Source organism: Anas platyrhynchos, chromosome 9, assembly GCF_047663525.1.
Source record: "Anas platyrhynchos isolate ZD024472 breed Pekin duck chromosome 9, IASCAAS_PekinDuck_T2T, whole genome shotgun sequence".
In the NCBI taxonomy this organism is placed as follows: Eukaryota; Metazoa; Chordata; class Aves; order Anseriformes; family Anatidae; genus Anas; species Anas platyrhynchos.
The window spans coordinates 8,886,469-8,903,746 of record NC_092595.1 but is presented as its reverse complement, the minus strand read 5'-3'; the positions used below and the strand labels follow the sequence as shown (position 1 = coordinate 8,903,746).

General features: G+C 43.4%; 1 protein-coding gene across 1 annotated transcript in view; it reads left to right on the top strand.

The window, feature by feature from the left end:
- The first annotated feature begins 2,892 nt into the window (after positions 1-2,892).
- The window catches only part of MCF2L2 (MCF.2 cell line derived transforming sequence-like 2), a 158,511-nt gene continuing 144,125 nt past the window's right edge, over positions 2,893-17,278 (top strand). The window contains exons 1-2 of the mRNA XM_038183877.2: positions 2,893-3,034; positions 3,174-3,464. Coding sequence (XP_038039805.1) covers positions 3,362-3,464 — 103 coding nt within the window. The 5' untranslated portion in view covers positions 2,893-3,034; positions 3,174-3,361. The remainder of the gene's footprint in view (positions 3,035-3,173; positions 3,465-17,278) is intronic.

Genomic DNA, 17,278 nt, shown 5'->3' with positions numbered 1-17,278 from the left:
GGTTATGTAGGACTTAGAAAGTTGAAATAATACAAATGAAGAAGATAGTTGCATGGCCGGATCTCATTTTTTTTAATGGCTTTTCTATCTCAGTTGTTTTTTAGAGATAAAAGAAAGGGATGTATAGTTATATAGGATGAAGAAGAAGGAAGATTAATCCATGATTTTTTTCAGTGAGACTTCCCCTTTCCATCTGGAGAGGCCACAGAATCTTGTAAACAGTTTTTGTTTGCAGTGTGCAATTTACTGTTTATTAAAGATGCTTACAATGCTTTTGGCCTCAGCTGTTTGATTCAGAATCTAATAAACGGCTGTTGATTTGTCAGGCTTTCACTCTGTGGAGAAATCAAGCTGTTGCCTGTCGGCCATCATTTTAATAGTGGAACTGTGGTGTTTGTACAGCCCCCAGCCCTGCTTTCTTGTAAGACTCATGCCTGAAATATAAATCATCATCCTCTGTACCTCTACCCCATATATATTAGCAAGGACTTTTATCCTACTGAGAGAAAGTCTGCGTTTGTAGTAGTCAAAGTGCTGGCTCAATTTCACAAATATGCTGAGCACCACAAATGGTTACCATCACAGTGATGGAGTAAGTTGCTTCAGCATCTTTGAGTCATTCCTTGAGTGATAGGTGCAGGGCTTCCATTGCTCTCGTCTCCAGGAGATCCCTATATTCAAGGCTTCTTTAATGCAGTCCCACTGATCTCAGTAGTGCAAAGAAATCATTCCATGACTGATAAAACTGGTGGAGTGTACTACCCCATGGCTGTGTCGCATAGCTCAAGCCTTCCCACCAAAATAACCCCAATCTCACCCTTTTGTTTATTATAACTCATGGCGTATGACAGCACACTCATCTCTGATTGAACCCACCCCACAGCGTAAGCTGAGCAAGGAGCAGTCCTTGCTGTGGCTGGCTGTAGGCTGCCGTGTGATGACTGGCTGTCTGGTATGTACATATTACTAGTGAGCCCATAAGATAGCCTCAAAACAGAATTAGCCAGCCCTCATTACATCCTTTCCCCTTTAGGGCTTTGTATGCCTTGCTAATTTCCAGTGAAACCTACAAGAACATGTTTTTGTTTCCAGAATTACATTGCAATCGATCAACGGGTTTGAAACTTATTGAAGACAACTGGAAAGCAGACTAACATAGCAAGAAGAAATAATAAGAGAAAAAGGATCTTAAAATAGCAAGTGTACTTGTGCCTGTAGTTACTGATACTGAATAACAATGTTGGTGTACGAGCATATGGTCTTAAAATAGCTGGGAATAATTTTAGCTAGAAATAATACAAAGGTTCCTAGCTATCCTTGATGTTCTTGAACAGCCTTGCTGTAGGAGTAGTGAGAGCAAACCACTCTCCACCACCATCTACATCTACACCACTTCTCAATGGAGTTTAATTCATTTATGAATGGGACTATATATACAGTGTCCTTGCCTGCAGAAAGTAAAAAAAAAAACAAAAACAAAAACAAAAAACCTGTAACAACAACAAAGTATGTCAAGTGCCTGGAAATGTGGTGACTTCTGTAGTCCTGTGTTCCTGCCTCCAATCTGTGACCCTGTGAAAGGAAAATAAAAATAAAGCATCCCAGATGTTTCAGACTCCTCCAGACATTATGGCTGGCTGTCAGTCTGCTTTGCTTATGCCTTTCTTTCTTGATGGCATCTCTTCCCTTGTTGAGGAAATCCTTTTCATGTTAGTCAAAATCTTTACAATTTGAACTTTACTCCCTAGATGGGCTCTGCTAGAAGGATGATCTCAGAACAAAATGCTCTTGCTGTGATGCCAAAATATTGGCCGGTGGGTGGCTATCTCAAGTCATCTTCCTCCTCCTCACTTGTTCTCAGGCAGACTCTCTCAGAAGCATGGAAGAAACCTCTTAGTATGGTTGGTCAATCATCCAAAAACAAGGACAACAGCACTGATACTCAGACTGCCTGGTAGGTCAGCCAACTGCTTATGGAATTTTCTCATCATAGAGCTAGATAAAAGCTTTTGCAACACCAGGACTGGCTCACTGATCGTGCTGTAAGATCTGATGTGCCCACAGGGGTATTTTACAGCTCTAACCTTGTACATACATGATGTCATGTTCTTTGGCATGTGTGGAAAAGGTGGACCCAAAAAAATCCTATAGATGGGTGGGGAAATCTGGAATAAGAGCTGGATCCATTCTGTGGGAACAGAGCAGATACTGCAGGCAGCTGCATGTTTCTCTGTCCTGTTTGTTTTAAGCATGTAATAAATTTTCCTGTTTCCAGAAACGTCTTGTGTGGAGCTTCATGTAGACTTCAAAGGAGAAGGTGCAACGAGGGAATGGAGACATACAAGTCTCTGGTGTGTCCTGGCCTTTCTCACTTCCTTGCCTGCCTCTCTTTTCTTCTTCTCAGATCTCAGCTGGGCAGTGCAGCCAGGAGAGCCGACAAAGCTTCTCAGGAGTTCTGCAGCCGTTTGTCCTACAGCAGCTGTACATCAGCACAAGGCTCAGCTGTGTCCCTGGCACCCTGAAGCAGTGGCCATGACCACAGGTGAGACATGCCTGATTCCCAGGGCTAATTCATTCACCCTTCTTGTAAACGGGCAGCTGGAGAGGGTCCCGTGGGCTCAGTCACACCAAGGGTGCAGGTACCCTGTCTGTGCAGCAAGGCACAAAGCCCCTGGCCACCCTGCCCCTAAAGGGCCCACTGACCAGCTGCCCCTCAGCCCCCCACCCTATACATGTGGGCAGCCCTGTTTGTCAGGCACCAGAGCGGGTAGGAAAAAGGACTGGGGGGACGTTGGGAGGTTTCACATGTGGACAGCCTGCAGGGCAGCTGGGCCCCAGGGGCTGGGGCACAGCACCAGAGGCTGCTGTGAGTGAGTGGTTCTCAACCGCCAGGCATGCCGGTGAGGAGAGCGTGGAACAGCAGCTGCCGCTGTTACAGCTCTGCTGCCAGCTCCACTCCTCCTGATGCCATTCCTACCTCCAGGATTTTTCCCTGACTCACAGCATCACCATCCAAAAGTCTCCCTGGAGGAAGGTATCTGCCTGCTGGTTTGTCTTTTTATCCTTTGCCTCATCCGCGGGAGAAGGCAGAAAAAAAGCCATAAGCAATCAGCTCGCCTCTTTTCTTTTTCCTTTTTCATTTCTCCCACCTCCGTTCCCTTCCTATTGTTAAGGGGGGTTAAATCCCCTTTGGGAAGGAGCTTTTTTAGGTCCATGCATGGAGGGCAGCAAATTGGAAGAGGTGAGCAGCCGGCAGAAGATGTGAGAGCTAGAAGGGCCGTGCTGTGGGAGTGGTCCTTGCTTTGTGTGCAAGCGAGGCAGTGAGTGTGCAGCCTCCCACTCTGGGCGCATCTTTTTTTGGATGCTGTGCAGTTCCCTGTGTGAAATGCTTTTTTGGTTAAAAGAAGAAGAGATGTCACATCAGGAGCTCACCCAGCGACTGACTACAGTTATCACCCATGTGGGTAAGACATCTTTATTTTTCTTCTCGCTACATTTGTGTAGATTTGGGGACCCTTTTCCCCGAGGAGGTGCTGATGTACAGGCAGGAAGCCTTTGTGTGACAATATCACACCTGTGAGTGAAACAGGAGCCATCAGCAGACTGCAAAACCCAGGGATTTGGGGCAATTACTTTTACTGATGGTTTGATTCGTTTTTCAAGCATGCAGTTTTCTGAAAAGTGGAAACAATAAAAGCAGCCTGTATTACCTGGGAGGTGATCTTTGTAAAATTCCCAAGCACAGTCCTTGCAGGGAGGTGTTGTAGAAAAGGAGGTGGTGGAAGGATGCTAAAGTCATGCTGGTATGCTTTGCTGTTAGTTGTGATAGTGGAATTGCAACCCATTCTCTTTCTATGTGCTGTTCTCAGAAAGCCTTTTTTTATTGCCATTGCTGTTTCAATGAAGGTGCTAGGGCAGGAGCCCAAAAGCTCTTCCCCCTGTTAGGCTTGATTATACTGTTTGCTAACCTTCAAATGGTAGTGAACAAAGGTAGGGCCCTACACTATACAGTGGCATTCTTACAAGTCTATGCTGGCTACCCAGCAGTGATGGCCAAACTACAGGGAAGAAAATAACCTGAAGCTAGCAAGACAGAAGATGCTGGAGATTAAAATGTCCACTGGTAAAAGCTTTTGGAACCCTTCCTTGTTACATGCAATGAGTTAAAGCAGCTTATGCCTGTGTTGTATCTTGTAAAGAGAATATTTTTAATTGAATTGCATGGGAGCAAATTTTATAGCTGTCATGTTGGTAATAGATTGTGTGTTGTGAATACCAAAGCTGTTGTACAGGTTTCTGAAATGTCTTTGCCTTTCCAAAATCTATATATGAAATAGAGCGTGCCCAAAATGCAGCTTTCAGAGAACACACAATTAAGATTTTAGATCAAAATTCTTCTTGGGCTTGATGCTAGCTGTAGCAGCTGAACTATGTTTAAGAAAGCAAATGCAATCAGTGGCTTGTCTAAAGAAATAGCACAAGAGCAGATTTAGACTGAATAAAATGCTTAAGACCAGGTGCCATTTTTCCAATCTCTTCTCCATGGATCAGTTTTTGTGGCCCTGATAACCTGTGCAGGGGCTTGGTGTGGAAGAGAGCGTGACTGTCAGGAAAGCACAGTCTCAGTCTTTTTGACCCAGTCAGTGGTGCCAACATGAGTTGCTTTGCAATTGTACAAATTCAGATAGACACAAAGTCGTAAGAATTCACATTTTTATTATGAAGACTTCAGCATGAGGCACATCTCATTTTTATTTTTTTTAGACAGAGTATTTCACTGGAGCCAAAGAGATTTGTATGTCTCCTGTTTTTCCTGTTAGACTCAATACGGATCTCCATCGTCCATATTGAGGACCCTCCGTGATGTCAGGGGGAATATGTTAGAGATAACAGCATTATGGTAGTATCTAGCAATGCAGAAAATCATGCTGTCTACTAGAAAGATGTTAATTAGCCTGTGTATTGTTCCTTGGCAAATGGAGAGGTTTCTGGGTCACGTGGCTGAGACTAGAGAGCCTCACTGGTTTCCTTGAGGTCAACCTCCAGGTCAGTCCTAGGGAGAGGAATGAAGACCACAGGTCTTGGTGTTGGTTTGTTTGTTTTCCCATTTCACACTGACAAGAGCCTCTTTCCCTATCTTCAAACAGGGAAGGACAATCTCACCATTTTCGCAGTCATTCAGGACCTAGAAATCTGACCCTGCTTGTGGGATCTGACTGCCTTTTTGTAGACAGTGCTCATTTGTTATCAAATCATGTAACTAGAAAAACAGTTGTACAAACGCGGAAGCAAGTAATGATGAAAAATTGTTATTGGTTGGAGGAAAAAAAATCTTCCAAACCCACTGATGATGCACCGTGTTTATGAATCACACCTTGTAACATGAATCTCCTTAGCTGAATCGGCAGTATCTTATTGAATCAGTAATTCCCGGGCAGCAGCTGGAGTCTCTTGAAAGTTCAGTGGGAATCTTTAAAGCTTAGATAAGTGAAAGGACTCTCATCCTTAGCAAACTGAGGGGATCCCTCACCATGAAGATCCTTTATAGTGTTTACTATTTTTACAGCGTCTGTCACCCTCTTGTTGGACCACTTGGACTAATGGCATTCAGTCTCTCTGTAACGCAGCCAACACTTGGTTGAGAGCACAGCTCTCAGATCTCATGATAGCAGGAGGGAGGAAACTTATTCACATTTAGAAAACAAACAAGACCTTTATGGGACCATTAAAAAGAAAGACTAGGTATATATTTACATTTTAAATAAAAACTTTGTGGGATCATTTTTTTTTTTTGTCTGTGTGAAGTAGATAACACACCAGTTTATTTATAATGTGTCAATAAGAGCGTCACAAGTTAATTGCCTGGAGCTCAACTATCTGTCCTGGGCAGAAGCTTTGATCCCTCATTAGCTGACTCATGTTGTGTTAGACAGTCCACGTGCTTGTTAAATGAGCCTCTTATCCTACTAGAGACTCCAGACAGGTATCTATCTTCTTAACCCAGTTTAAAATCAAATTGTTCAAGTTACCTACTTTTAAGTTATCTGTCCATAGTAGCTATCTTAACTTGGCACTTTTTTAGTACCATGCCCCCTGTGGCACATCTTTACACAGCGTCAAGCAATAGAGGACCAAAAGAAATCTCTTAAATAGCCCTGTGTTCCCTCAGCCTGTCTAGGATTATTCCTGATTGCCCTGGTGTGGGTGAGGTAATGGGGCCACCACAGGTGTCTAGGACAGGAGTGAGTTGTGAATGCTAGCAGGCTTTCTGCTTGCTACACAAGATGTAGCACAAAATGTCACCCAATCTTGTTATCAAAACTGCGTCAGAATTCTTTTTTTAGTTTAACCTACTTCCATTAAACTTGATTGGCAGGAGGTGTTGGGGAAATGCTCATCTCTTTTGAAAAAAAAGTGTCATTCAGGTAGGTGGGTAAGTGTCAGCTCTTCTGTGATGGGGAGGGAAGAAGCTTTGCTGGGTGACGTGCTTGGTGCTGACAGCAGGGGTGTTTGCACATGGGAATTGTACGGCTCATCCAGCTTGTGAAGCCCACCAGAATATGCTTTTGTGCACCCGCTACCCACCCACGCTTGGCAGTTGGTTCCCAGAAGTCTGATGCCAGCTTTGCTGCATGTGGCAATGTTCTGGGCACAGTTATGCACACGAACGTCTCCACCCAGTGCCCCATTTTCCACAGATTTTTATTCTTAAAATGATTTTATAATAATATGAAGCTGCCAGAATAGACATCAGCTGTCTGAAATGGAAACAGCAGAGCTCCTCTCTGTTACCAGCAAAGAATACTGCATTTGAGACGGGATTTTCTTCCCTGTAACTTCCAATTCAGTTATGAGAGCTCCTCATCTGCAAATGACAACTGTATCCATATGAGCTGTTTGTCAGCATCCCTGGTAGGGGAGGCACTGGTGTGAAATTGCAGAAAGCAGTACATTGCATAAATGACATAATAAAAAGAACACACATTCATGTCAGCTTTCATCTGGTTTTACAAACTCTCATTTGCCCAGTCTCCCATTTTACGAAATGAAAAACGAATTTAAGCAATTTGCAAGAGATCAAAAGGGAAATCAGTGGCAGAACTGGGTTTAGGATGGAAATCTCAGGATACACAATCACTTAGGATTCCTGTCTGTTAACCCCAGTAGGTCAATTCCTACCACTTTTGGCTTAACCACCAGCTCTGGGGAACAGTGTAAAATATCTCTGTATGTGGAGGGAAGCCGTGCTACAATTGGGGACAGGAGGTGAAGGACAACACTGCATCCACTTGACTGTATGAGAGGAATTTAGGTCAGCAGAATGGAATAACCCGAGCTGGCGATTGTCCAAGGCTGATGGCTAAGCATCACAAGTCACAGAATCTGTTTTATGCTGCAAAGCCACAAATAATCTAATATGTCACAGCTGAATAGACCATTGCAATGTTTCTCATCTGTGGCTATGTACAGAAAGGATACTTAAAAGAAATTTCTTAAGTAGTTACCTTCCAAGGTACCGTATCAAGTAGGCTTTCTGTTTCTTCTATGCAAAGGATTAAATCGAGGCAATGGAAATTCCCCTGCCCATGACAGAAAATTCTTCCCTTTGTTTTAGAGCATTCATGCATTTCAGGAATTCTTTTTGAGCCACTGGTCCTACAGCTCTTTTCTACTTTTAATTTTACAGCTCTTTTCTACTTTTAATTTTCTGGTGAGCACTGAGGGGTGACTGGTCTCTCCCAGTGACCCCCACACACCAGGTTTCTGTACCCAAAAGTAAGGTACAGGCTCAGAATATGCATCTATCACTGCATTCCCAATTAAACAGGACAGTAGCAAACTGCAGAAATGTGTTTGATAAATTTCCTTGGGGTCTCATGCTAATGAAGAGTGATCATTTGTAGTTCCTTTCCCCATTAACCTATGTTTATTAAAAATTGACCTTCTGCTATCGTATTACCCGCATCTTTCTCTCTGTATCTTAATCAAGCTTTTGAACCATTGGCAAATTTTGACCAAATTTGGTCATAAAATAGTAAGTTCGTACAAAATCTGAAAATATTGAGTGGAGAAAAAGATGCAAATACGGAGGAAAAGGCAAATCAACTCATTCTATCAGACCTCACAGAATCTACATGAGACAGTGAAAAGGGAGAAGGAAAAGTAATAATTTATTTTTGCTGGTTTTGCTGCTTAAAAAAGCTACTTGTTTACATTTTTGTTCCCAGATTGTGGTTATTAGTTTTGCCTCAATATGGCTTATTCTGTGCAGCTGTTTCAACTGGGAGCTGTTTAATAATGAACTGTTTAAAAGAGGTTTGTTAATGCTGCAGAGTTTGTGCCTAAAAGTGGAAATCACGCATCTACAGAAACTCGTGAAAAATGTGCAGATTTGTCTAGTGTACTCTCCAAAATGTAGAATACTGCAAGTACTTGTTTAAAGCTCACTTTCTAACCTGGGTGGTCAAGGCATACTGAGAAATAAAGACCGCGAGAAATTGCTACAAGCTGGGGATACAGACCACTGGTTTGGTTGTCTTAATTTCAAGCCAAAATATTTATGTGATAATTTTGCCTCATGTCTAGGGAGAGAGGTGATTAAAGAGCTTCCCAGAACCAATAGAATCAGCAGTCTATACTCTCTAATAGGCTCCCTCTCTTTTGGAACAGAACAGCTCAGAGGTGTTTCTTTTTCTACATTGTCTTTTACTTTAGTTGAATGCTTTTTTTTTTTTTTTTTTTTTTTTTTTTGTATGGGGTGTGATTCAGACTCCACCATCCTTAACAAAATTCAAGAGAATGTTAGCAAAATACTGTAATCCAGGTTTCTTACCACTAATTCTCTTACCAGCAATAAGCAGAGCCATGGACTAGAGCCCCACAGAACCAAAAGGCTGCTTATAACCCTAGCTATTTTCTCATTTATTGATATCCTCTCCCAAACTGGCTTTCATTCCCCCCAAACCCTGAGCTTTCATTCTTAAACCAGTAAGAGACCAGGATTCCGGGGAGGAAAGGGGATAGGAATAGCAACCATCCACCATCTGCTTGCTACAGGATTTTCACACTTTCTTCTTATGCATTTTGTAATGGCAACTGTTGGAGACAGGGTACTGAGCTGGATGGAGCTGAGGTGTGATCCAGTCTGTCAATCCGCAGGTCACTGTCTGTTTCAAAAGCTCCCAGATTGCTGCTGTTAAATCTAGTGCTGCTATAGTAGTCTTTCTCTGTCTTGTATTTTCCAGTCTACTTCAGCAATGGCTTGTAGGTGTTTGTTTCTTTGAGTGAGTGCATGGAGGGAGGAGTGTTTGACATGAAGAATTATTGAAGGAAAGCCAGATGGCAGAGTCTGGGTTTTGCTGTAGGTACCGGTGATGCCCATCACCCCTTCCACAGCTATGCATGGCAGGCACTTGGTTCATTGCATCCTTAGAAAGCTCTCTTGGGCTCTGTAATATGGCTGTTGGCATCTGCAAGGAGGTTGGGGCTCAAACAAGTTATTAAGTGAGACTGTACTGTTGCACTCAGCTCTTCTCCTGGCTTTCCTAGACCCACCTCTGTCTCAGGACTGTGTTTCCTGAGACAGTGTTAGCCCTCTGTGGTCATTCCAATATAGCAGAAAGGAGGAACTGTCAACTTCCAGACCAGGCCTTTGCAAATGCTACGTGGTGGTTTTCCATATTTTTTAAAAAATAAGTAATAGTAATAAAGAAGAACGTGGTAGCTTAGGTTGCAAGCAGGGGAAAAATGACATATTGCAGCATCATTCACTGAGCTACTCAGACTGTGGCACTTTCCTATCCTCTTAAACACATCAGAGCAACCCCAAGGGCAATCTGGAAGGAGAAGGCAGGGGAGACTCTCCAGGGGAAGGCAAGTATAGATGGTTTCCTCCTCTGTGAGCTCTCAGGTCAGGCACAATGACAGCAGCTGGTGCTGGCAGAAGTCACCGCTTGCTGACAGGGTAGGCAGTTGTGACCATTCTGCATTGCTTAGTCTCAATATTAAAAAGCAAATAGAGCCAAAGGAAGCCAGAGAGGAGCCCTTGTCTGTCCCCATTTCCATGTCATAGGGAAGCTCAGATGGCCTCAGTGTAAATTAAACTGCTGTGACATCAATTACAATTCCTGGCAGCTCATTAAATACAAGGGCCTTTTTCCACCTCTTGCCTCATCTTTTATTTAATTCCTTTTCTCGCCTTCCATATGGTGCCCATATCCAAGAGATCCCCTGAGAGGACATCTCTCCTGGGGTAATCAGTTCAGCACCCGGGAAGGTACTTGCATTACCACACCATCTCAGTGAGAGGAGAATAGGCTCTACGATTTCATTGCTGTTACTTCCTTCTCCCTTTTTCTGCACCATGTTGGAAGCCTCTCTTAGCCCCTGAGGAACGACTCAGCATTCAAACTAGGATGAACCCTTCTGGATGAGGTTTGGATGACTGCTAAAATCTTTTTGACAGCTGGTAGTTGGTATTAGCCCCTTTTGTATATCCCTTCCAGTTTTTCAGTGCCGTGCTTGTGTTCAAGGATTTGGTGGAAGATACACCACAAATATTTAATGTTAATGCTGATGCGTTGTAGCCCACTAACTGAGCCTCTCCTACCTTGCTTCAGAGTTCAGCACAGTAATGTCTGGATTTCCCCAGGTGGTCAGTGACTGGGAGAAATCTGAGTTCTCTACAGAGCTGCAAGCTCCTGGACACCTCAAAAATGCTGGAAAAAGATGTGAAAGGGATAGCATGGCACATGGCTCATTATTAGTCATTCATCTTTGGTGACTCAGAGGATCCAGAACAGCACACATGGCCAGAATTGAAACCAAGGAATGTGAGGGAGACAGGGCGAAGAAACTGCCAGCTCTTACATGCATAGATGGAAAAACATCACTAGTAAATACCTTAAGAGATCTGTAAGTCATGGCAGAAAGGGAGGTACTGCTGAGTTCAGAAATAATCTAAAAAAGCTTGTGGGTTCAGTGGAGGAAAGGATGGCAGGCTCTGCTTTGGCATGGGGACAGGTGTGGAGGGAGCAGTCAGGATGAGATCACAGCACCTTCAAGCCCCTCTGTCATGTAAACACAGCGTAGCTAACACGCGAGTCCAAAGGCATAGCGGCCTCTGGGGAACGACTGAGCTCATGGACTGGAAGCGAGCCACGTCCAGCATGTCAACTCCGGCTGGTGTAAATCTGACACAACGGCAGTGTGTTCAGGGGTGAACTACATCACCTCTGTGCACATCTTGTCATTTGCAGAGCAGCACTACAGAAGCCTGATGCCTTTTCAGGAAAAGACCCACAAATAATTCAGCATTAAGAACTAGTCCTTTCTCCTGTTTCTGTCAGAATATTCCTTGTGTGCTATAGAGAATGAAGCACTGACCTGAAACAGACAACCCCAAACTGCAGTGGACGCTAGGATTCGGTTTGCAAAGCTGCACACTGCTTTCCTGAGTTCATTTGGGGATCTTGGGTTAGTTCCTGTAAGATCTCAAGGAAAACCCAGCTGAGAGGATCTCGAGTCAGCTGCCCCGCGTCCATGAGTACAGGCTGTAAGCTCTGTGCTTCCCGTTACCTCCATCTGTGTCACACAGATCTTGGATGCAGACCAGCAGCTCTTATCCTGAGACTGTTTACGCACCCACCCGGATCACCCAATATACGCACACCCCAATAGTACTACTGCAGGGCTTGCATAGTATCAACCCATATATTAACACCATATGTTACAGGCTTCATACGAGAGGCTGCATCCGCCGCTTCCGCAGTGCAGGCTGTTGCCTAGGGCAACGGGATACAGGGGGGCTGCAAAGCGTTTCGCTATTGCTTTCTCTGCGTGACTGTGAGCTGTATGATTTCCAGCTTCCCCGAGGCAATGAATTCTCTATGGCTGGCCCTGGATACGAGAGCAGTTATCTGCTGTTCCAAGCCATATGTGCAAGCCAAACAATGCTAATGTGCGGCGTTTTGGTCTGCTAGCAACAGTTGCTGACAGAACCTGGCTCTCCTTGCTCAACACATGCGTTGAGCTCTGGGGATTTTAGAGTAGTTACTCCCAGTTAACATCGGAGAACCACTTCAAGATACCTGCAACGTGAAGAGGTGAAGAAAATCTAACGCCAGGAGTGGTATCTTTCAGTACTTCAGAAGACTGATTTAAATCCCCTTTAAATTCAGGGACCTCTGAGACAGCAGCCATTTTTCACTTTTTATGTGTAGAGGATTAGCCTACAGTTACTGGCATCTCCGAAATCATTGCCGTATCTATAGCTTAGTTAGGACTTTCCAAGGATGTGCAAGCACTAACAGACACGTACAGGGGGAAAGAACTGCAGCAAACACAAGCAGCTGTACTAGCAATAAGTAGAAAAGAGATCATCTGGATGTGCAAAGTTTGTGTATGTTCTCTATTGATTGTATATGTTACAACCTAAACACTTCAAATGCTTTTTTTTTTTCCTCCCCTCCATATGGACTCCATATTCTAACAGAATTGCTGTGGCTAGAATTAATATCAGGAGAGTTTGCCTCTTTTTGTCAATCAATAATCCTTCACATAACAAAGGAGAACTATAAATATTTCCCTCCTTGGGGTCTGAAGTTCACCATTGTCCATTGCACTTTGGTTTAGAGGTCTCCAAAGCCAATGCTTCATGTCTGAAGCGGTCGATACTGGTTTTTGCAGCATAAAAGCTGCAGCTGATGACATACATGGAAACCATCTTATTGATCTTGCAATATTCAGAGAAAAGGTTATTTCAAACAAAAATAGCAAAGGGTCTTACTATAATGCTGAGCTGTAATCAGATGAATAACTAATCAGAAAGCTCCCAGCAATTATATGCCGGTAATTGGTGGAGGAAGGTTGCTGGAAAAATCTGCTTCATCCTTATTATGGTGATTAGCTTATTCAGCACTAGTGTATGTGCTTTTTTTTTTTTTTTTTTAAATGATTTAAAGCTACTCTCACTGTTTCCATCTACTTCTGATATTTGCATTGTTATCAATATCTAGTCCCTTTCCACATTAAATCAGTAGAGGATTCACACTGAACTTAAAAGTCACACTTCAGTTGGAAGTAAATTTGTTGGTTTTTATTTTAGTAGGTCACAGATATCCTACTTCCTGGCTTTAGTTTTCAGATAGGGGAGTATGTAGTTTCAGCAATGTGCAATCATCATTCTGGAGGATGGTTAATTACACTCTGGTTACACAGCAGAGCCTTGTGCATCATTACATCTTGATTGAGAGAAAGCTAGCAGCCAAGCACACTTTGAGGAGCAATGCTGTTTGGACAAGAGCTATGAGGAGTCTCTCCTCATAGCTCTTGTTATTCCGTGCTCGCTCTACCACAGCATCTACAATACCAGCTGTGCCCAGGCCATGCTCTGCAGACATCCCGCTTTCCTTTTCAGAGCTGGGGGAGCAAAGTCTCCCCATGTCACCCATGGGAAGGAGGAATGAAACAACTGATAGTCCCCTGCCACCTCCTCTGTTCAAAAGCACCACAGTAGAGCTGCTGCCTGAGGTAGCAAGGGAATAGATTGATCTCAGGAACACAGCTGTGCTGGATCAGCCTTGTCCTCCTCCTGCAGAGGAGAGAGCACAGGAGGATAATTAGTACTAATTCATTCAACAACTTCTATTGCCACAAGTCCCTCAATGACAGGATCCACCTGCTTTGTCTTCCTTTCTCAGATCAGCTGAAAGGCAGGGGGTTACTGAGTTTGGCAGAGGAGCTTCAGCCTCACTCCCTCAAGCCCACTCTCCAGGAGATTTAATGGCACTGCAGGGCTTGGTACCCAGGAGTTGCTTTCTGTTGAGAGACCCTTTGTCCTGGGAGATTCAGAGGATAGCCCCCATCACTTGGGGAGGGGCCACTAGAGGACACAGAAGGGTGTAATCACTTTCCTGTACACAAACCCTGTAGGAGCAAGGCCATTTTACTGTTCATGCTGCGCTCAAAGAATGGTAGTCCAAAACATCTAGCCAACCCACTCTCCAGAACAAAAAGCCTGTGAGATGGATGCAGATCCTTTGAAAAGTTGGGTACACAAGTTCTTTAGTTTTTCATCTGAATTATATTAGACTAAAGAAGCATATCACTTCTTTACTGAAAGTTGTGTGTGTGTAATTTTGATGTCTAAGAAATATAGTTCAATAGTTCAAGTCAGTGATGCTGGTTTTCCTACTCAGAAGTAAACATATCCCTTCATTTTATCCCTAGAAGATAGAAGCATAAAACTAATCTTATAAGTGCTTTAGCAAAGGTAGTGATCTTATGTGAAACTTGATAACCTCAGTTACAGATTAAGCTACAAACTATAAGAGTCTTAAATGTTTAATAAGGAAACACCCAGATTAGGAAAATATTTTACAACAAAATAAGAGCAGAGTTGACAAGATCATCCTTACCTCCTAGAGGGTAGTCCTACGCTACCCAGACAAGGATGGTGACAGAGTTAAATGATAAAAATGACATAACATTAATCTAGTAAGTCTAAACTACAAGTCATAAACAGCAGAGAAAGTACCTGAAAACAACATTGTCCACAACACAAGGAGAAGAGGGACTGGGAGCCCTCTTAAATGGAGTCACTGGAGCACTGGGCAGAGCGATTGGGTGATGATTAGTGATTAGATGATTAATGCAGTCAGGCCCCTTGCTACATGCTGCTACTAATTGCAAAATACTTTCTCAGTACACCCTACACGCTCTAAAATACCTGTCACGTCCACTACCGGTGCTGTTATTTGGGATCAGTCAGACCTTGTGCCTGATTTTTAAACTTCTTGTTAGTGTTTTGTTTTTATTTCTGCTAATTAGCCCATTCTTAGCTGTTTCAGTTCAACTATCAGACCTGCTGCCTCTGAAAGAGTATGTAGTAGTAATTAGCCTGACACAAACAACAACTGCAAAACCTTAATGAGCAAGATGCTGTTTTAAAATACAGTGTTGAATCTGCAGATATTATCAGATAAAGTTGGAAAACGCTCTAATGTTCAAAGTTGCAAACAGGAGATAAATATTTATTGGTATGTCCCCATTTATCATCTAGCTTTACTGCAGTAATTGCAACTGAAATTAGACAAATTGTATGAATACCTTGGTCTTCAGTTCCCAGCTGAAGATTATTTTTCCTTGTGCTTCATTATTTGTATCAAGATTTTGAAGCTCCTGTGATGCTTCTGATGCAAGTAAATAAATACTGCTTTATTTTTTGTACAGCTAACAGTTGCTACTCTCGAACCAAATATATTTAAAATGAGGCAGACAGGTAAATATTTTGCAGAATCACATGAATTTATGCTACAAAGGAGCAACAATGAAAGGGTTAAAGAGGCAATGGCAGGGAAGGATTATTTCTCCACCTGAAGCAGGTATCAGTTAGGGGCAGGTGTTAGCACTAGACCTGGAGTGGAGAATGGTTACAGGGCCTGCTTAAAGGAGCTGTGGAAAGAGATATCAGCTGGAAGTAAAGAAATAATGAGGTAGGTTTTTAGGTAGAGAAAGAAGTACAAAAAGAGAGGATGGAAGGTAGGTGGGTGGGGGGGATGTCTATAGGGTACCTAAAGGCTATGTAGGAGGCTGGTTTGTGGTTTGTGGTTTGAAGCTTGTGTGCTGTGCTAGGGAGCTGAGTTGTGAGAACTCTAAAGTGTGCCTGCTGTGCAGTAGGTTGCAAGGATGTACAGGAGAATTGAAGGCTTTTGGGAAGCTGGAAGGCTGCCTTGGAGATATGGGGCTATGTAGGAGGCTGGAAATCCCTGTGCTGCTTGGTAGGCTCAAAGGCTGATCTGAATCTGGTGTTATCAGCTCATGGGACAAAGAGACTCAAGAAAAAAAAAAGTCTATTTATAAGAGATCCTAAGGATGAACACAGGGATGCAAGCAGTAACTAATGTTTATTTACCAAGGCATTAAGTAATTATATTTCCCTTTAGGTAAATAGTAATCTTGGGGAGTTGTTAACCTACAGCTTTCAGAGGTGCTGGGGCTCCAGGAGGCAGAAGAAAAATTAGGAACTATTCAAATATTAATGTATTTTAAGAGGAAGCAGTACTTCTACTGAGGTCTGCGTGTGGCTTTGCTCTGGGTTGTGGGGTCAGATGGCACAAAAATGCTCACAATAAGGAAAATCTCTGCTGGTTCTCTGCCCTGGTACAGCAGCAGATGCACTAGGAACTGGAATTCCCTCTTAAAGCAGCACAGCCTCTAGCAGACATGCTCACCTGCTCAAATATTCTCCATTTAGTGGTGCATACGTACAGGTAATGTGTGGTTTAACCTTCTCCACTGCCCATACGCAATGTGCCTCTGCCAATAATTAGAGCTGTGCTCTGAATACAACTGTCTAAGAAGGCAGCTCTGCTGCTGAGGTGGAGCTGGCAGATATTCCTGGTTTGTGGGTCCAGAGAGGTGGTACCAACACAAGCATGGGTGTTTGGTAACTCAGATCAAAAATGAACTTGCAGACAGACCTATTTTGGGGAGCAGGTAGGAGGATGGCATGCCACTATGTGCCTCCATCCACTCTGAGGTCACCTCAGGAGTCCTGGGTGTAGATCTGAGGTGGTTTTCTTCTTGGCAGCAGAGTACTCCTAACTGTGAGCCTGCTGCTTTGAGCTGCTTCCAAACCATTTTGGTGTTGCTTTTTTAAGCTGAATTTCTTTACATTTAAAGACTCCCTGTCAGCATAAACCAATTCAAAGGGCTCTCAAGCAAGTAGGAAATGTATATGTATATGCTTTCAGCATGTTCCTCCCCAGACTTTTGCTTTTGTGGTGCAAAGCTTTAAGCAAAATTCTTCCTGCTGCTTCCCCTGCCCCCAGCCCTTTTTCAAATGGTTCTCAGATGCGTTCTTAAATAAAACCTAAAATACATGTATTCTTAAACTGTCTTGCTTTATTGGCAATTAAATGGAAGATCATCTGCTTCATGAGGGTAGCAATCGCTCTGTGGTGCCAAAGTGCTCAGCTGAGAATCGCTGGAGAAGCACAAAGCACTACTTGATGCGATATTTCCTGAAGTGGGCTTATGTCTAGTGGGACTTGGGTCCATAAACAGATGTGTGGTTTAAATCTTTTTGAGTTAATAAGCGCTGGTCAGCAGAAAGTGTTTGCAGTGGGGTTTCCTGGCAGACTAAAGAGCAATTTCTTATCTCATCGGAACACTGTTCAGCTTTAGGCAATGCAAGCCCATCGTGCTGTTGCAGCCAGAAGCACTGTCCTTTCTGTGTTGGTTGGAGGATGCTGATGCTGAGTTGGCAGGGAAGGTC